Here is a 20098-nt window from a genome sequence, read left to right as displayed (position 1 = left end):
AGTGTATGTCGCGTGTGTGTGTGTGTCTCTCTGTGAAAGGGATGTCTGTGTGTATATGTATGATGTGAGTGTCTGCGTATCCGTGTATGTGATGCTGCTAGCAATGGGTGTTCTTTGTTGCCCATTTGTGGCATGTCTGTGCGTTGTGACTGTGTGCCTCAGCCTGTCACCGTGGTGTCCGCGTGTATCTTTGTCTGTGGTGTGGGTGTCTGTGTATTCGGGGCTTTACTTTGTGGCATGTGTGGGTCTTTGTGATGCTTTGCCGTTCCCGTGTGACGGGGTGCATCTGTGCCGGGGGCCGGCCTGCCTGTGCGTGCCCAGTGCAGCCCGTCGTCCCTGCGTCTTTGTGTGTGACGTGTACGTGTCCCCGTCTGCTGATGGCTGTCCACCTTTGTATGAGATGTGCTTGTCTATGAGGGTCTCTGCGACGTGTGTCAGGCTTGTGCGGGCTGCGTGTGCCTGCCTGACATCTGCATCTCGGCATGGAGCACACGTGTCCATGCTGGTGGCGTGTCACAGCAGTGTCCGGGGCCAGGCACTGTGGGCCCTGCGCCCCCCACAAGGGTCTGCTGGTCCCTGGCTGTCCCTCCTCCTCCCCTCCCTCCTGGCAGCCAATGCTACTGGGGAGCCAGTTGCCATGACGACGCTCCATCCTCCCTCCATCCTCCCTCCTCCCACCCTTCCTCTGACAGGCTCTCTGCTCCCCCAATCCTGGCTGCCCTCGGGGGCGGGGCCCTCATTCTCCCCCCCCATCAGCCCTCTCCCCCCCCACCCCAGCAACCCCGGCTCCCCAGCTCCTCTCCTCTGTCCGCCTCTCCATCCCTTCATCTGTCTGTCCCTTCAAAGAGGGGGAGGGGGGTACCTGAGCCAGTAAGCAGCCCCTCCCTCCCCCTGTCCTGCGTCTCCTGCCCCTCTCCTGGGCCGGGGGGAGGCCAGGGTCGCGCGGGTCCCCATGGCTGGGGGCTGAGGGCCCGCCCCCCCCTCCTCCCCAGCCGCCACCACCTCCACCTCCCTTCCATCCTCGACAAGATGCCTGCCCCCGGCGCCCTCATCCTCCTCGCGGCCGTCTCCGCCTCCGGCTGCCTGGCGTCCCCGGCCCACCCCGGTGAGTGTGTCCGGCCATCCGGCTGTCCGGCGGCCCCCACCCCCACCCCGGGCCTGCCCGGGGGTCGGTCCGCGGCGCTCCGGCTCCATCACCTGCGTGCGCGTCTCCCCGCAGCCGAGCCGGGGCCTGGGGAGCCGCGGGGACGGTGCCTCTGTCAGCAGGGCCTGTGGGAGGGAGGAAGGCTGGGGGCTGGGTGGGGAGGGGGTCCATTTGGGCAACATGTGTGTGTGCACACGCATGTGTGTGTGCAGGTGTGTGCAGGCAGCCGGGAGGGCCGGGGCCTCTGGGAGAATTGGGGGCAGAGGGGAGGAATACTATTTCTAAGGGGGACACAGCAGAGGAGGCTGCCTCTAGCTTTGGGGGAGACCCAGGGCTTGCGGAGTTCCCTTCTCAGGGGCTTGGGCTGGGGACAGAGGACATGAGTGTGCTCCACGAGTCCCTAAAAGAGACAGGCCTCAATCCCCGTAACTAGGGGGTTCCAGCGCGGGGCAAGAATCTTCTCCCCGCCTGCAGTTAGGGGGCTCATCCTCTTGCCCAAATAGGGGGTAATGAGACTGTCCGTTGGAGCGTATTTCAAATTCTGAGAGCTCCAGCCTCCACTATTACACCTCCTTCCTTCAGTCCTCACTGGAATTCATCCAAGCCTGCGGTGCGGTGATGGGGGGGGTCCCAGATTGGGGCGAGAGGAGGGACCCCACCCCCAACCCAACCACCTGAGAAGGCCTCAAACTACAACTCCCACAATGCCCTAGGCCATCCGGCTCCGCCGCCAAGGAGCCCCTGGTTGCAGAGCATTATGGGAGTTGTAGTCAATCCTGGCCAGAATGGGAGGGGCATGGAGTCTGGGCGCTTGGGGCTTGAAGCCGGGACCCCAGCCCAGCCCTGTGCCCGCAGATGGATTCGCCCTGGGTCGGGCCCCTCTGGCTCCTCCCTACGCCGTGGTCCTCATTTCCTGCTCCGGCCTGCTGGCCTTCATCTTTCTCCTCCTCACCTGTCTGTGTTGCAAACGGGGTGATGTCGGCTTCAAGGTGAGGTGCATGTGGGGATTCAAGTGGGGAGGAAGACTCCAGCAAGACCTTTGCCCCCCCAACCCAGGTAGTTGGTGGGGGAGAGGGGCAGTAAGTCTGAGAGCACCTTCTGGCCTGAAGTTCTGGCAAGATCCGGAGTCTTGGGATGAAAATCGGGGGACAGTTATAAGAAAGACGGGGAGACACCCTGACGAGAAGGGTGATGGTGTGTCTCAGCCCTGTGTTCTCCCACCCCTCACCTCTCCCGGCCCCAGGAGTTTGAGAACCCTGAAGGGGAGGATTGCTCCGGGGAGTACACTCCCCCAGCCGAGGAGACCTCCTCCTCACAGTCGCTGCCTGATGTCTACATTCTCCCGCTGGCTGAGGTCTCCCTGCCGATGCCTGCGCCGCAGCCTTCACACTCAGGTACTCTCCACACCTTGACTAGGATCCCACGGTCCCACGGGACAGGGTGGCAAGCCCTGAGAGTCTTCCCTCAGGGGCCGGGGAGCTGAGGTCCCCCCCAAGGGGAAAGACAGAGGTGGGAGCCGCAGAATCTTAGAAGCGACCTATAGGGAGCAGAGATCATCTTGATGGAAGCCATCGCTTAATCCAAAGCCAGATCTGGGGATGCTCGTGGGGCAATCAGTGCTGAGGTCAGCCTAGATCTCAATCCCAGAGGCAGCCAATGGCAGGCCGAAGTCAAGTCACGGGATCTCGAAACGCCAAAGGGAAGGACGGATTGGATGCTGGGAACAAGTGGGCAGCCAATGAGGAGGCTGAGATCCATCAGGGAATGTTGGGGCGGCCAATGAAAAGAGATTGGTATCTGCTTTGACCCCAGTCCCCACTGAGTTGGAGGGTGGGGGTTGTAAGTGGCACTTGGAAGGGGAGAGAGGCTAAGGGGCCTCCCCTTTTTGCCCACCCGCCCCCCCCCAGACATGACCACCCCCCTGGGCCTTAGCCGCCAGCACCTCAGCTACTTACAAGAGATTGGGAGTGGCTGGTTTGGGAAGGTGAGTGGGGCTGGGGGTGGGAGGGAGGGGGTCCATACAATCCAGGGCTGTGCTCCTGTTCTGTGTCCATCCCCCACCCCCACCCTGCTCCCACCACTTCTCATCTGTCCCCCAGCCCACCCAGCGCCCTTGCCTCTGTCCACTTCTCACCTGCTCCCACCTACCCCATCCCCCCACATCTGTCAGTCAGCGCCTCCCTCCTCACTCCATTGACCACTCTGCCTCGCCACCTGGCTCTCCACGCGTCCGTCTGTCCATCCCTCCATCCGTCCCTGCATCCATCGGACTCTGGGCCCGTGAGTCTCTCACCCTGCATCTGTTTGGGAAGGGGTGGGGGAGACAAGGGTGGTGGGATCTGAAAAGAGAGGCTGGAAAGAAGGGGGAGGCTGGAGCCATGCAGTGGGGTGGCGGTGGTCCTGGGGCTGGGGCTGGGGAGACTGCAGGCACTGACTCCCCGGTCCCCCCTGACCAGGTGATCCTGGGAGAGATTTTCTCCGACTACACCCCAGCCCAGGTGGTGGTGAAGGAGCTCCGAGCCAGCGCAGGCCCCCTGGAGCAGCGCAAGTTCATCTCGGAAGCACAGCCCTACAGGTATTGGGGACTTTTCAACGGATGTGGGCCCTGGAGGCCCCCAAGATACGGGTTTGCACCTCAGGGAGGTGACATTTGGGAGTGGAAGGAGTCTAGTGTGGGGTCAACCCTGGTTTGAATCCTGGATCTACTTCTTCCTGGCTGTGCGACTTGACGGCCTGACCCTCAGGTTCCTTCTTGGTGCAGAGCCAGGGGCCGGATGTCGAGGGGGAGGGGAGGGCACAGAAGCTGAGCTAGAGGCCTGCCCCTCTCCACTCTGAACCTCAGAATCTTCATCTAGGAAGTGAGTCTGGGAAGCCCAAACATCCTCACGTAGAGGACAGCCGAGAGGATGTGAGATTTTGTGTTGAGTACTGGGTGCATAGGGGTTGTTCCCCTCCTCAGGCCCTTGCTTGTGGGTGAGGAAGGCATCACGGACCGGGGCCCTGAGCAGACACCCAAAATGGCCCCGAGGAGCTTTGTCACCTCACCTCCCACCTCTACTGGACTGTTAGGTCTGGGAAGGCAAGACCCTGTCCTGCCCTGCTTGGTCTCCCCTCCCCTCTAGAGGCTTCTGGACAAGAACTAGATAAACATTTGCTACCTCTGTGCCTCATGAGGTAGTAGTTGCCCTGTCATTGAAAGGATATGTAAACAGAGAACCTTTTTCAAGCGTTTATAAAAGTGGAGTGTGCCCTGAGGGATACAGACACTGGACTTTATCTCTCATGCTTTACAACCTCCCATGGCTCCCTATTGCCTGCAAGACAAAGTCCCACGCCTCTGTGCAGCCCACACACCCTGCAGGGCCTGCCCCTGTTCCCTTCCCGCCACTGAGCCCCTTGGCCCAGCCATCCTGGCCTCTTCACTGATCCTTTCCCATAATAGTCTTTTTCCTGCCTCAGGACCTTTGTCCTTGCTGTTCCCTCTGTCTAGAATATCATTCCTGGCTACTCAGCCCCAGCTCTAGATAGTGGGCTCCCTTCCCCTCCTCAGGTCTGTGGTCAGAAAGGCCTGCCCTTACACACACACACACACACACACACACACAAACACACTCCCACATAAGGAGGGCCCTGGGACGCTCCATCACACCAATTTGTGCGTTTTCTTCATAACACATATATTTCATAGACTTACTTGTTTATTTGTCTGCCTCTCCCTAGACCCATGCTGGCAACCACTAGCCACATATGGCTATTTAAATTTATGTTAAATAACACGAAATCAAATAAAAAATTCATTTCCTCAGCTACACGCAGCACATTTCAAGTGCTCAGTAGCCACATATGGCCAGTGGCTCCCATGTGAGACAGCTCAGATCTAGAACATTTCCACCTTCACAGAAGGTTCTGTTGGAGAGCACAGGACGACACTGGCAGCTCGGGGTGGCCGGGGGGGGGAGGGGGAGAGGGGGGTGTCCGTCCTCCCTTTGTAGACGTTTGCTGAGCGAGCCAGCAACCTGGGATCAAGTCCTCACACCACCACTGTTACCAGCTGTGTGACCCTGGGCGAATTGCTTTACCTCTCTGAGCCTCTATTTCCTCTGGATTCAAAGGGAAAAGGCATCCTGCCCAGCACGGTGGCCGGGGAGGATTTGATAGCAGAAGCGCCGGCCTTGGCGCAGATTAGTAGGGGTGCAGTGCATCCAAGCATTCTTCCACATCCGCCAACCTAAATCCCACCTTCAGAGCTCCAGCTGTCTGTCAAGTCCCCAGGACATGCCGGGTGCTTTGTGACTAGTTGGTCTCATGATTCTTGGACCGGGCAGGGGTGCGAGGCCCCCTTCTCCCAGGTGGAGAAGGTTGGAACACAGGCAGTGAGCCTGGGCACCGGCCCCACGGCACACCAGTGGCCCCTGCCCCCGGCCAGACCCGAGCGGGACAATTACTCACTGTACCTGGAGCCAAACCTGGCATGTTTTCACCTTCCTCCAGGCCCCCAGGCCGGGTATCAGGGCCAGATCCTTAAGTGTGCCCATTTTTACTGAGCCCCTTGTCCAGGCACTGGGGATGCGGCCGCCTGAACGGAAAGCCCCAAATTCTTGTCCTAGTGGGGCCCCCTAGTGGAGGAGATACGCAATAAACAAACGAAGGAGGAAATTTTAAGAAGAAAATGTCAGAGACTGACAAGTGCCGGGAGGAAATAAGGCTGCACGTGACAGAGGGGAACTCTGGAGGATCCTGGGGGAGGTGGGGTTGGCTGGGAGGGATCAGTCGCGCAGGCGCGGTGGGAAGCATGTTCCAGGCAGAGGGAAGAGCAGCTGCAAAGGTGGGAAGGTAGGAAAATGTGGGGCCATGTGAAAATCAAACAATATGTTGACACGGGAACGGAAAAGCAGTAATAATAGCGAGGATCTTCCACTGTGTGGCGGCGGCTCCTTTCTGGTCTCATTAAATTCCTCCCCACAACCGTCTGAGGGAGTTGCTATGACTGTGCCCATTTTACAGCTGGGGAAAATCGAGGCAGGAAGAGGTGAAGTGATTTCTCTGGGGTTACACACGTGCCAAAGGTGGACTCAGGGGGCGCCCGGCTGGCTCAGTGGGTGGAGCATGCGACTCTTTTTTTTCTTAAGATTTATTTATACGAGAGAGAGAGAGAGAGAGAGAGCATATGAACAGAGAGGGGCAGAGGGAGAGGGAGAGAGAGAGAATCCCAAGGAGCCTCCATGCCCAGCACGGAGCCCCGATGCGGAGCTCCATCCCACAACCCTGAGATCTCCGCCTGAGCTGAAACCAAGAGTCGGTGGCTTAACCCACTGAGCCGCCCAGGCGCCCCAGAGCATGCGACTCTTGATCTCGGCGTCGTGAGTTCAAGCCCTACGTTGGGGGTAGAGATGACTTTAAAAAAAAAAAAAAAAAAAAAGGTGGACTCAGGATTCAACCCTCCCCCGGCCCCCCCAGCCTGACTCTTACCCACAGTGTGAGGATAAGGGAGGCGGCTTGAGGGCCGTGAGGTTTCTTGGGGGAAATGTTGAAGCTGAGGCCTGAGGGATGAGGGATGAGGAGGACTCTGCTGAGTGGAGGGCTCGTTACCGAGGGAAGTGTATGTGCAAAGGCCTGGAGCCTCAGCGGGTGCCTGTGTGTTTGGGGAGACGCGCAGGGCAGGGCGGGGAGAAGCGATGCTGAGGAAGGGCAGGAAAGACCCAGGAGCGAGGCTTGCTCTGTCCCTGGCTGCCGGGGGAGCCACGGAGGGCTGTGAGCAGGCGAGTGGCGTGTCACAGGCTGACTGCCTGTGGAGGGGAGAGACCGGAGGCAGGGAGGCGGGGAGGAGGCTGAGAAGAGAGTCCAGGAGGTGAGGAGGAGGCTCCAGCCAGGCTGTGGGGAGGGAAGGGGCTGGGGGGGCGGTGAGGTGAAGAGGAAGGGGAGCAAGGAGGCACCTTGGGGGTCTGGCCTGGGAACTGGGGGGATAGTGGGGAGGTCCTGAGATGGGGACCCGGGGAAGGAGGGTGTGCGTTGAGGGGCGAAAGAGTGTGGGGGTGTGGCCGGGAGTCAGGAGATGGAAGAGACATTTTGGTGTCGCGGGGTTGGTGGGGCGGGACAGGGGTCTGCGGTGGGATGGACAAGGCTGTTTCCTGACCCTGCCGCTCCCCGCCCCCTGCCGCCCCAGGAGCCTGCAGCACCCCAACGTCCTCCAGTGCCTGGGCGTCTGTGTGGAGACACTGCCCTTTCTGCTGATTATGGAGTTCTGTCAACTGGTGAGGGTCTGCGGAGGGAGGGCAGGGCGGCGGGCTGGACGGGCCGGGGGCTGCCAGCAAGCCTGGGGTCCTGGGAATCCTTGGCAATAACACGTGCGACGTGCGCTAAGGTCTCTGGAGCGCTTACTGGAGATGAGCTTTCGCTCAGAGGGCGGGCAGTGAACTAGCATGCCAGGTGGGCTCTGTTGTTATGCCCTTCTAAGCAGCAGGGGAAACTGAGGCTCAGAGGGGCTGCCCGCTGAGTGCAGAGGCCGCCCCCCCATCCTCGCCTCGGATAGGCTGGATGTGTGGACCCCTGGAAGGGGGGGTGGTACTGACCCCACCCTCCCCTCCCTCCCAGGGGGACCTGAAACGTTACCTCCGGGCCCAGCGGCCCCCTGAAGGCCTGTCCCCCGAGCTGCCCCCTCGAGACCTGCGGACGCTGCAGAGGATGGGCCTGGAGATCGCCCGTGGGCTGGCACATCTCCACTCCCACAACTACGTGCACAGGTGGCTGCCGGGGGGGCCACGGGGAAGAGTGTGTGTGGGGGGGTACTACTTAGGGGAAAGAGGCGAGGCTATGGGGGGTGGGAGAGGGGGCTCAACGAGGGGAGAAAGAGAGTGGCAGAGTCAGGAGGGGAGGAGTCCTGGAGGGGGAGGAGTCAGAAGAGAAGAGGGACGAGTCAGGAGGGGGGGCGGAATCGGGAGAGGAGGAGTCATAGAGGAGAGGGGGAGGAGCCCTGCCGGGGAGGGGTCAGAAGGGGAGAGGGAGGAGTTAGAAGGGGCGGAATCGGGAGGGGAGGAGCCCTGCCGGGGAGGGGTCAGAAGGGGAGAGGGAGGAGTCAGGAGAGGAGGAGGCATGGGGAGGCGGGGCAGGGGAAGAGGAGCGAAGCAAGGAAGGGAGAAGGGGCGGAGCCTGCAAGGTGGGCGGAGTGTAGGCGAGGCGGGCAGTCCGTCCCAGGCTGACCCCTTCTCGCCTCACGTCCTTGCCCCGCCCCCAGCGACCTGGCCCTGCGCAACTGCCTGCTGACCTCCGACCTCACCGTGCGCATCGGAGACTATGGGCTAGCCCACAGCAACTACAAGGTGGGGCTGCCCTCCATCAGGGCGGGGGGCGGGGGAGGGCCCCGACCCTCCTGACCCGGCTCCGGCGCGCCCCCCAGGAGGACTACTACCTGACCCCGGAGCGCCTGTGGATCCCGCTGCGCTGGGCGGCTCCCGAGCTCCTTGGGGAGCTGCATGGGACCTTCATGGTGGTGGACCAGAGCCGTGAGAGCAACATCTGGTGAGGGGGTCCTCCCATCCCGGGGCCGCGCGGAGTCGAGGGCGGCAAGGAAGGTGGAAGGGTCACGGGTCCTACAGGGGTTGTAGAAATGGAGGCCGGGAGGCGGGGGGGCGGGAGGCCCCCAGGCGGGGCAAGGCAGGGCTCTGACCCCTCTCCGTCCTCTGCTCCCCACAGGTCCCTGGGGGTGACCCTGTGGGAGCTCTTTGAGTTTGGGGCACAGCCCTACCGCCACCTGTCCGACGAGGAGGTCCTTGCCTTCGTGGTCCGCCAGCAGCACGTGAAGCTGGCCCGGCCGAGGCTCAAGCTGCCCTATGCGGACTACTGGTGAGGGCAGGGCCTGACCCGCGGCCCCTGACCCTCCCATCCCACCCCGGGATGTCCCAGAGCCCCTCACCTCTTCGTACCCCACCCACAGTCTCAGCCCTCGCTATACCCCACACCTTTTGCTGCTTGGAAGCATCTGCTGCTTGGGAAGGGGTGACACTGAGGCGGAGAGTGGCAGACCTGGTACTTGAACCTGAGTTCCTCCACTCGTAAAAGACCCCAGCTGCTTGCTTGTCTCTGATTCCAGAACTTACAGCCCAAACAGGAAGGCCACCTAACCATTTCCTTACACCTGCCTTGCTGTCCCCTCTCCTAAGTCTCTGCCCCCCCACCCCCCACCAACCCCCCTCTGTCACACACACACACACACACACACACACACACACACACACCCTGGGACTCTACTCACCTGCGCCTCCTCCCTGTCCCCCAGGTACGATATCCTGCAGTCCTGCTGGCGGCCACCTGCCCAGCGCCCTTCGGCTTCTGATCTCCAACTGCAGCTCACCTACCTGCTCTCTGAGCGCCCCCCACGGCCCCCGCCCCCGCCTCCCCCACCCCGAGACGGTCCCTTCCCCTGGCCCTGGCCCCCGCAGCACAGCGTGCCCCGCCCAGGGACCCTGTCCTCACCGTTCCCCCTTCTGGATGGCTTCCCTGGGGCTGACCCCGACGATGTGCTCACGGTCACTGAGAGCAGCCGTGGCCTCAACCTCGAGTGCCTGTGGGAGAAGGCGCGGCGGGGGGCCGGCCGCGGTGGGGGGGCGCCCCCTTGGCAGCCGGCGTCCGCGCCCCCGGCCCCCCATGCCAACCCCTCCAACCCTTTCTATGAGGCGCTGTCCACGCCCAGCGTGCTGCCGGTCATCAGCGCCCGTAGCCCCTCGGTGAGCAGCGAGTACTACATCCGCCTGGAGGAGCACGGCTCCCCGCCTGAGCCCCTCTTCCCCAATGACTGGGACCCCCTGGACCCAGGAGTGCCTGCCCCCCAGGCCTCCCAGGCCCCTTCCGAGGTCCCCCAGCTGGTGTCCGAGACCTGGGCCTCCCCCCTCTTCCCTGCAGCTCGGCCCTTCCCAGCCCAGGCCTCGGCATCAGGCAGCTTCCTCCTGAGCGGCTGGGACCCCGAGGGTCGAGGTGCCGGGGAGACCCTGGCGGGAGACCCTGCCGAGGTGCTGGGGGAGCGGGGTACCGCCCCGTGGGCGGAGGAGGAGGAGGAGGAGGAGGAGGAGGAGGAGGAGGGCAGCTCCCCGGGGGAAGACAGCAGCAGCCTCGGGGGTGGCCCCAGCCGCCGAGGCCCCCTGCCCTGTCCCCTGTGCAGCCGAGAGGGGGCCTGCTCCTGCCTGCCCCTGGAGCGGGGGGACGCCGTCGCTGGCTGGGGGGGCCACCCTGCTCTTGGCTGCCCCCATCCCCCAGAGGACGACTCGTCCCTGCGGGCAGAGAGGGGCTCCCTAGCCGACCTGCCCCTGGCCCCCCCCGCCTCGGCCCCCCCCGAGTTTCTGGACCCCCTCATGGGGGCGGCGGCGCCCCAGTACCCCGGGCGGGGGCCGCCTCCCGCTCCCCCCCCCCCGCCGCCACCTCCCCGGGCCCCCGCGGACCCAGCCGTGTCCCCCGACCCTCCCTCGGCCGTGGCCAGTCCCGGCTCAGGCCTGTCATCTCCGGGCCCCAAGCCGGGGGACAGCGGCTACGAGACCGAGACCCCTTTTTCCCCCGAGGGAGCCTTCCCAGGCGGGGGGGCAGCCGAGGAGGAAGGGGTCCCTCGACCGCGGGCTCCCCCCGAGCCCCCCGACCCGGGAGCGCCCCGGCCACCCCCAGACCCGGGTCCCCACCCACTGCCGGGGACCCGGGAGAAGCCGACCTTCGTAGTTCAAGTGAGCACCGAGCAGCTGCTGATGTCCCTGCGGGAGGACGTGACAAGGAACCTCCTGGGGGAGAAGGGGGCAAACCCCCGAGAGACAGGACCCAGGAAGATGGGGAGAGGCCTCGGGAACAGAGAGAAAGCCCAGGGCCCGAGCAGGGACCCCACAGTCCTGGGCAGCGGGAAGAAAGCCCCAAGCCCGAACAAGGACCCGAGCCTCCCCATGAACGGGGTGACAGTGTTGGAGAACGGGGGACAGAGAGCCCTGGGCATCGAGGAGAAGGTGGCGGAGAATGGGGGCCCAGGGACCCCAGAGAGAGAAGAGAAAGTGCTGGAGAAAGTGCTGGAGAATGGGGAGGTGACACCCCCAAGGAGGGAGGAGAAGGTGTTGGAGAATGGGGAGCTGAGGTCCCCCGAGAGAGAAGGGAATGTGCTGGCGAATGGGGGGCTGACACCCTCAAAGATCGAGGAGAAGGTGTCAGAGAATGGGGGCCTGAGACTCCCCAGGAACACGGGGAGGCTGCCAGAGACTGGGCCTCGGAGAGCCCCAGGGCCCTGGGAGAAGGCGCCCGAGAGTGGGGTGCCAGCCCCAGAGACCTCGCTGGAGAGAGCCCCCGAGCCCGGCGCAGTGGCCTTGTCCCGGAACGGCGGGGAGACAGCCCCTGGCCCCACTGGCCCAGCCCCCAGGAGCGGGGTGCTGGAACCCGGGACCGAGAGGAGAGCCCCCGAGACTGGGGGGGCACCGAGAGCCCCCGGGGTTGGGAGGCTGGACCTCGGGAGTGGGGGCCGAGCCCCAGTGGGCATGGGGATGGCCCCCGGCGGCGGCCTCGGAAGCGGCGTGGACGCAAAGGCCGGATGGGTAGACAGCACGAGGCCACAACCGCCCCCGCCCCCGCCGCCGCCGTCGGAAGCACAGCCGAGGTGGCCGGAGCCAGCGCCGCAGAGAGCCAGGCCGGAGGTGGCCTCCTCCGAGGGAGAGCCCGGGGCCCCAGACAGCAGGGCCGGCGGAGACACAGCACCCAGCACAGACGGGGACCCCCCCAAGCCCGAGAGGAAGGGCCCCGAGATGCCACGACTGTTCTTGGACTTGGGACCTCCTCAGGGGAACAGCGAGCAGATCAAAGGTGAGGAGGCCGCTGGGAGCAGGGGAGCGAGGTTGGGGGCCGAGGCCTGGCTGCTTCCAAGGTGCACAGCTGAGCTGAGAATCTCGGGCTCCCGGGGAGCACACAGGTCAGGCCGGCCATAACGAGAGCAGACCCTGGAGCCGCACCGCCTGGGCTCAGATCTGGGCTCTGCTCCCCTCTCGAGCTCTGGGGCCCTGGACCAATGACCTTACTTCTCTGTGCCTCAGTTTCCCGCCAAAAAATGGATGATGACGATAGCTAACCTACCTAATAGGGCTGAGAGGCTTCAAAATGTTAAGACTTCTGAAGACTCAGGCCCAGCCTGGCACGCCCAAGCTCCTGCTTTTATTGCAATTCTGTTAGACCCGGGGTCTCAAACTCAGATGCTCCCTGGGGGCCAGACAGTATTGGGAGATGAAGGAAGTCGTCTGGGAGAGGTTGGTGGTGGTGGTGGGGTGGTTAGGAAAGGAAATGCGGTCCCTTTTTTCAGCTCCAGTCAGGAATGCCCACCTGGCATTGCCAAACGTGCTGCTTTTCCCTTTTAAACCAGAGTTCTGCGTGTTTTAATGGTTGAAGCCAATTCACGCGAACTTCTCTGTGTGCCGGGCCCCGAGCTGCCCAAAGCTGGGACCCAGGGAGCTTCAGACTCTGCCCTGCACAACCGCCCCCCCCCCCCACTCCCATACTATTGGTGACCTGAAAACTAGAAATGCCTTTTCTGGAAACAGTTTTGGTATGAACACAGGAATTGTTTTGTCACAGAGGGAGATTGATTTAAGAGAAAGATGAAGGGCCCCTGGTTAGAGGTGGACATAGGGACTGTGGTTCCACCCGAATCACCCAGAGGCCTGATTTCCTTAAACAGTGGTATGGAAGTTCTAAATGGGCGCTGGCTTATATTGGCAATCTCACAGCCCCCCTTGAGGGAAAGGGTATCAGATCTGTTCGCCAGAGGAGACTGCAGCTCAGGAGGGAAAGGTCAGGAAGGGCGCTGGCCGCAGAACTTTCCTTCCTTCGAGCCCATGGTATTAGAACACTATCACTTCTTTGAGATTGTTGTGGGGAATTTGCAACCAGCTGTGCCAGGAAAGGCCCCAGACAGCATGAAAATGTCAGGGGATGAGCAGCTAAAATGCCTCAGAGGATGGGGGGGGGGTGGTGATGTGGGGATAGTGTTGCTGGGTGGGAAGATGCTGGGAATAGCCTGCTTAAAAAAAAAAAAAGGTGCATGAACTCCTACTCATCCTTCAAGACCCCACTCAAATTTCCCCTTCCCTGGGAAACCTTCCTGATTTCCAAAGGCTATCACCCTGTCCTTCTTGAGAGCTCCTTGAGAGCTCCCTCACAGCCCCCAACCCCATCGCCCTGAGATGGATGGCCTCAAGGAGGTGACTTTTGAGCAGATGTGAAGGAAGTAAGCTGGGTGGACATCTGGGGGAAGGGTATTTCGGGTGGAGGGCACTGAGATGGGCACTAACTTGGCATGCTCGGGGAAAAGCAAAAGGCCAGTGAAGCTGGAATGGAATGAACGAAGGGAGGAGAGTGACCCGATCCACATCCAGTTTTTCTCCCTGCTCTGCCCTGCCCCTCCTGTTATCCCTACCATTGCCCCACACAGGGCCCGTCACACCATTTACTTATGCACTAATGGAGGAATGAGCGGCCTCGGTTAATTTCCTAGTGAGGAGACAGAGGCTCAGAGAGGTGGATCTGCTTGCCCCGGGGCACACAGCAAGCGAGCAGGGTAGGCCTGGGATTCGAAGCCAGGTTTCCTCCTCCAGGGACCTGGAGTCCTTATCTTCTGGCAGGCTGAGATCAGGGAGTCTTAGGGCAGGGAAAAACACCTGGAGATGGTTAGACACCCCAATTTAGTCTGGCAATTGAGGGCCAGAGAGGGAAAGTACCTTGGTCAACATCACATAGCAGGGAACATTCATTCATTAATCCCAGAGATATTGCCTGAGTACTTCTATGTGCTTGGGGATGCAGCCAGAACGAGCTCAAGTCAACTCTGTTCCGTGGCAAGGCAAACATGAATCACATGACCACAGAAATACAGCTACATGCTGAGCTCATCCGCTTGGAAGGAGCGGTGCTTGGTGCTATGGGGTGCAGAGCAGGTGGCCTTGCCTGACCTCTGGGAGAACTGAAGGCTTAAAGCCCAGGCCGGAGCTGGGGGAGGAACAGGACCTGAATTAGAAAAGGAACTTCCAGGTGGAAGGAACAGCCTATGAAAAGGCTCAGAGGTGGGACGAATAGGGGGGTGGCCCAAGTGGCTGGCTGGAGGTCAAGTCAGAATGAGGTGAGGAAGAGAGCCCGGAGAGGTCAGCAGGGCCAGGGCACTTGGGCGTGGGGCGCGGCAGAGAGAAGTTGGGGCTCTGTGATGTGGACACTGGGGAGTCGTGGAGAGGGTTAACCCCTGGCGTAGGGGGAAGATCTCTCCTACTCTGCGTGGAGAAAGGCCCTAGAGCAGCCCTTTGGTTCACAAGAGGGGAAACTGAGGCCCATACTGTGGCCTGAGATTACCTGAGGACACACAACTGGGCAGGAGGGCATGCCTCAGTTTCCCCGGGAGCAGGGGCTCACCGGGTCTCTCCCCTCGCAGCCAAGCTCTCGCGGCTCTCACTGGCGCTGCCGCCGCTCACGCTCACGCCGTTCCCGGGGCCGGGCCCGCGGCGACCCCCGTGGGAGGGCGCGGACGCCGGGGCGGCTGGCGGGGAGGCCGGCGGGGCGGGGGCGCCGGGGCCGGCGGAGGAGGACGGGGAGGACGAGGACGAGGAGGACGAGGAGGACGAGGAGGCGGCGGCGGCGGCGGGCGCGGCGGCGGGGCCCCGGGGCCCCGGGAGGGCGCGGGCAGCCCCGGTGCCCGTCGTGGTGAGCAGCGCCGACGCGGACGCGGCCCGCCCGTTGCGGGGGCTGCTCAAGTCTCCGCGCGGGGCCGACGAGCCCGAGGACAGCGAGCTGGAGAGGAAGCGCAAGATGGTCTCCTTCCACGGGGACGTGACCGTCTACCTCTTCGACCAGGTGAGCGGGGCCCGGGGTGGGGCGGGGCCCGGATGGGGCGGGGCCCGGGGTGGGGCGGGGCCAGCTGGGTGAGGGCCGGGCTGGGGAGAGTGAGGCCCGGGGCACAGGGCAGGACTTGGAGGGGCGGTGTCTGGGAATGGGGCGAGGCCTGGAGTGAGGGGTAGGGTGCGGCCTGTGGGGAGGGCGCTGGAGGGCAAGGGTTGGGGGGCTGCAGGGTGAGACTTGATCTGGAAGGACGGCGGGGGAGATACCTGGTAATCAGGGAGGAGCCCGGAGAGGCTAGGGAGAAAATGCCGAGAAGATTGGGGCGTGGTCTAGATAGCGGGGGCGGGGCTCAGGAAAAGTTTGGGGCGGGGTCTGTCGACCAGCGCTCTCGTGGTAGAGGCTAAGGGCCGGCTCAGGATGCTGCGGATTTTACCCGCTAGGGGCGGGCCCTGGCGAGGCTGCAGGTAGGGCTTAAGAGATGCGGCTTGTAGTGTTCAAATAAGTGCAGGGGCGGGGTCAGAGATGGACAGAGCTAATGAACTGCGGCGGGGCTTAGAGAGATGGGTAGAGGATCGTGTTAAGAGTAACTAAGGGCTGAGAGGATAGTGTTGAAGAAGGAAGGGCGGGATGATGCCTGTGGACTGGGGCCTAGATGGGTGTGGATGGGTCTAGATGAATCTGGAGCGGGGCACACCGGGCTGAGGTCCTGAGATGTGAGTCATGAACAGGGTCCAGGGCCACTGAAGCAAAGGCAGGGTTTGGAGGGCTGGCGCGGGGCCACTTCAGAGAACGGGGCTTAGGGGCTTGGGGGAAGAGCGGGGTGCGCAGGATGGGCTAGGGGTTTGGAGGACGAGAGGAGTAAGTAGTTCTGCGCCCCGAACTTGGACGCCTGTGGCCCAGATATCGGAAGGAGTTAGGGGAATGGAGACAAGGCGGGACTTATGGAGATGGTATTGAGTTAGGGGGGTTCCCATGGAAGCATCGCGTTAAGGAGCAAGGAGAGAATTCCTGCGGTGGGGGGGCTTGGCTGTGGGCGGGACTCCGCGGTCGGGGGAGGAGCATCGGGCCGGGGTGGGGTTAAGGCTGACCTGAGGTTTCGAAGGCTGATCAGGGGCTCCAGCCACCTCTTCAGAGACTGCAATTGTAAATTGGGGTACCTGAAGCCCCAGAAGTGTTAGCGGGCTTTGTCGCTCGCTGGGAATACAGTGGGTGGGATGTGACGGTTCGCCGCCTAATCCACCTCCACAGGAGACGCCAACCAACGAGCTGAGCGTCCAGGGCCCCCCCGAGGGGGACACGGACCCGTCAACGCCCCCAGCGCCCCCGACGCCTCCCCACCCCGCCACCCCCGGAGATGGGTTTCCCAGCAACGACAGCGGCTTTGGTGAGGGGCTGGGCGGGACCTGGAGGCGGGGTAGGGCTGGGGCGGGCCTGGAGAGGGGACAGAGGTGAGGCGGGGTCTGGAGACCGGGCCTGGAGCGGGGCAGAGCTGGGGCGTGGCCTGGAAGCGGGGCGGTGCTGGGGCGGGGTCTGGAGGCGGGGCAGAGCCGGGGCGGGGCCTGGAAGCAGGGCGGTGCTGGGGCGGGGTCTGGAGGCGGGGCAGAGTTGAGGCGGGGCCCACAGTGTAGACCCCTGGAGACAGGTCCCTGCGGAGGGGCGGGGCTGGACGGCTGGAGCAGAAGGTGAGCAGCTCCAGAAGTGTCTGGAGGATCTGACCGCGTCTTTCTCCTCTTCTTCCTCACTACCCCCGCCCCCGTCGTTAGGAGGCAGTTTCGAATGGGCGGAGGATTTCCCCCTCCTCCCCCCACCAGGCCCCCCCCTGTGCTTCTCCCGCTTCTCCGTCTCGCCTGCGCTGGAGACCCCGGGGCCCCCCGCCCGGGCCCCCGACGCCCGGCCCGCAGGTACAGTGCTTCCGACCCTCGGGCCTGCCCCTACTTCTGCCTGTCTTCCTCTGTCCCCATCTGTCTCCCCACTTTCTTGGCCCCATCCCTGAATTTCCCTGCCTCTCTCTCCGCAGGCTCTCCCCCTTCCCCTCTAAGTCAACCCTGGCTGCTCAGCATTGAAACCTCACACAACTCGAACCAGCTCAGACTAGGCAGTGTCCTGATAGACCAGGGCAGTCACGCCCCTTCCCTGAACCTCAGTTTTCCCTTCTGTAAGGATCCCTTCAGAGTCTTGCCCATCTTTGTCCCGTCTCTTGCCTGGCACTTGTCAGATTCTGATCCCACATCCGTGTGGGGGCACAGGCTGATTGGAGGCCGGCAAGGTGGGAGGAAAGCAGTGTGCTCAGAGCTGGTTAGTTGAAGCGGAGCAGAGAGAACATGGTCAGGGAGTCCATAGCAATAACAACAACGGCATTACTACTAATAGTAACAGGCACTTACAGAGGCCCTACACTGTGCTTGCCCACCTGAACCCAGACAGTCCTGCCTCGACTTGGGCTCTCTGCTGCGTCCTGCCGCCGCTCCGGAGAATACCCCTGGATGCAGAGCTTGCGCTGGGCTGGGCTGGGCTGGGCTGGGCGGGCACAGGTGTTCCCGGAGGATAGAGCTGAGACGGTGGAAGGGGCAAACCCGCCCCTTTCAGGGAGGGTTACATTCCTGCTCCCCCAAATCGTGCCCAAGTCCAATTGTTGGCCCTGTCCCTCCTCGGCTCTGTGACTTCGAGCAAGTCACTTTCCCTCTCTGTGCCTCAGTGTCCTCATCTGTAGAATGGGGATGATCACAGGATCTAACTCATAAGATTCTTGAGGGGATTGAATGGTTTCATCCTACACACACACACACACACACACACACACACACAGCGCAGCCTGGTCATGCGCAGTGGTCTCTACCTGGTAGCTCTCACTGCACTTAATGAAGTAGATACTCACGGCGCATTGGCTAAGTGCAGGTGCTGTGCTGGGCACGGGGGATTCCGTGCTGAGCAAGATCCATGAGCCCCACTCCACCCTACCCCACCCACAGACACTGACCCCACAGTCTTGCAGTAAATAAGTACAAACTCAGGGCTGCTGGAGAAGCAGAGGACGAGGGGAAAGGGTTTCATCTGTTTGGCAATGCCACTTCATCAGGTACTTGAAGGGCTGGCCATCCTGAACTAGGTGATGGGGAAGGGGGCAGCGCACTAGCAGAAGGAAGAGCTTGCACAAGGGCTCGAGGCAGGAGAGAACGTGGCCAATTCAGAGAACAGAAGGGAGGCGGGTGCATCTGGGGGTTACTTGGGTGGGGGGACTAAGGGGGGAGGGCGGACCATGTAGGGCTTGAGGGTGGGCTGAAGAGAGGGACTTTGTCCTGGGGGCCCTAGGGAGCCATGGGCCAGCCGTGACCAGGGGAAGGGCGGCAGCAGCTGCTGGTGTAGGAAGACCCCTCTGGGGCCACGTGGGGGCTGGCTGGAGGCTGGGAGGCTGGACAGGAGGCCGACGCCAGGGTCCAGGAGGGAGAGGAGAGTACAGGTGGGGTTCGGGGCAGGAAGGACAGGGCCAAGGGCAGACTCTTCACTTGGCTCCATCCTCAGATTCCACCTCAAATGTCACTTCCTCCCAGAGGTCTTCTCTGAGGCCCCCATGAGGACAGGGAGGGTGGGTTCCAGGGCATGAGGACACTGCCAAGTGGTGAGTCAGGGCTGAGGCCAGCAGGGCTTGCTAGGCTGCCAAGATGACTTCACCTGTAACCACTAGGAGAGGCGAGGGAGGGCCCAATCGTGTGAAACCCCAAATCCCTTCACTCTGCCGGCAGATACTCTTGCTAGAGACAGGCCAGGGAAGCCGCTGAGCCTTTCTGTCTCCCACGACCCTGGCGTGGGGTGCAGGCCGGGCCCCCTTCTGCACAGACTCCCGTGCTTGGCGCGGCTCTGCCCACTTACGTGTGTCCACTGGGTGCTGAGTGATGCCACATAGCCCAGCATCTCTCCGCTCCTTAGAAAAGGACATGAGGGGCATGCTCCCCTTTTAAGAGGGAAACTGAGTCTCAAGGACAGGAGCGAGGGCCACGACTTGACCCAGGCCACACAGGTAGGAACTGTGGGAGGCAGCGTGAGGGCGCCCACTGTGTGGCCCAAGGTGAGATCGTCCAGCCCACAGACCTTGGTCGTCTGGATCTGTGGAATGGGTGGCGGCTTGCTTTCCGCTGGGATACAAGGGGTCATGGGACAGTTTGGTGGGAGGGCCAGGCGAGGCCCTCTGCTGGACGCTGGGGATGCAGCAGTGACCAAACAGTCCTGTCCTCCCTGAGCTTACACTCCAGAGAGGCAAGCAGACAGGAAGCTGGCCGACAGTGACTGGGATTGTCCCAGGGGAGAAGCACGAAGAATAATAGCCATAGTGCAATGAGAGAAGGACGGGGGGTCGGGTGGGGACATGAGGGAGCGACTCCTTGACTGAGAAGGGCCAGGGAAGGCCTATGAGGAGGGGGTCTGCCTTACATGGGAAGGGATAAGGAAAGGGCTTTCCAGGTGGTTGGAACAGCCATGCAAAGGCCCTGGGGTAGGACTCTGCTTGGAGCCAAGGAGGAACAGCGAGGGGGCCAGCGTGGCTGGAGGGGAGTGAGTGAGGGGGGTGGGGGTAGGTGAGGACAGAAATGGGACAGAGCAGATCACGTGGGGCCCCGTGGGCCCAGGTGAGGGCTTTGCTTTCACTCCGAGAGAGACAGAAGCCATGAGCCTGTCTGCCCAGTAATTCACTTCCTCTGTCCTCAGGCCCCGTGGAGAACTGACTCCCCGAAGACCCCACCCCCCTGCACCCCCAGAAGAGGGGCTGAGAGTAGAATCCTCTGTGGACGACGGAGCCACTGCCACCACCACAGACACCGCCTCCGGGGAGGCTCCTGAGGCTGGGCCCTCCCCCTCCCCCACCATGTGCCAAACGGGAGGCCCTGGCCCCCCACCCCCTAGCCCCCCGGACGGCTCCCCTGAGCCCCCCGACCCCCTCGGTGCCAAATGAGGCAGGAAGCCCCTCATCCTTCCCTGGAGAGCCGCCTTTCTTGGAACTGAACTGAACTCTTTCGGGCCTGGAGCCCCTCGGCACAGCGGAGGCCCCTCCTCACCCACTCCTGGCCCCAGAGAGGGGCTGCAGGCTTCGGGGACCTGGGCCCCCCATCTCGCGTCTCCCCTCCCCACCCCAGCCCGGCCCCT

The 20098-nt window shown here is 62.6% G+C and overlaps 1 protein-coding gene across 1 annotated transcript; it reads left to right on the top strand.

Annotated features, from left to right (window-relative positions):
- The first annotated feature begins 1029 nt into the window (after positions 1 to 1029).
- Positions 1030 to 19907, top strand: LMTK3 (lemur tail kinase 3). Its single transcript, XM_028096658.2, has 15 exons — positions 1030 to 1105; positions 2000 to 2133; positions 2388 to 2538; positions 3052 to 3128; positions 3601 to 3719; positions 7308 to 7395; positions 7736 to 7884; positions 8376 to 8460; positions 8538 to 8659; positions 8834 to 8983; positions 9417 to 11956; positions 14562 to 14980; positions 16214 to 16349; positions 16729 to 16866; positions 19714 to 19907. The coding sequence occupies exons 1-15, from the start codon at positions 1030 to 1032 to the stop codon at positions 19905 to 19907; spliced, it is 4578 nt and encodes a 1525-aa protein (XP_027952459.2).
- The last annotated feature ends 191 nt before the right edge of the window (positions 19908 to 20098 follow it).

Source organism: Eumetopias jubatus, unplaced genomic scaffold (genome assembly GCF_037043125.1).
Source record: "Eumetopias jubatus isolate StellerSeaLion01/CBP00866 unplaced genomic scaffold, mEumJub1_p1.0 scaffold_10, whole genome shotgun sequence".
NCBI lineage: Eukaryota > Metazoa > Chordata > Mammalia > Carnivora > Otariidae > Eumetopias > Eumetopias jubatus.
The sequence above is the reverse complement of the archived record's forward strand: the minus strand, read 5'-3'. Positions and strand labels throughout refer to the sequence as shown.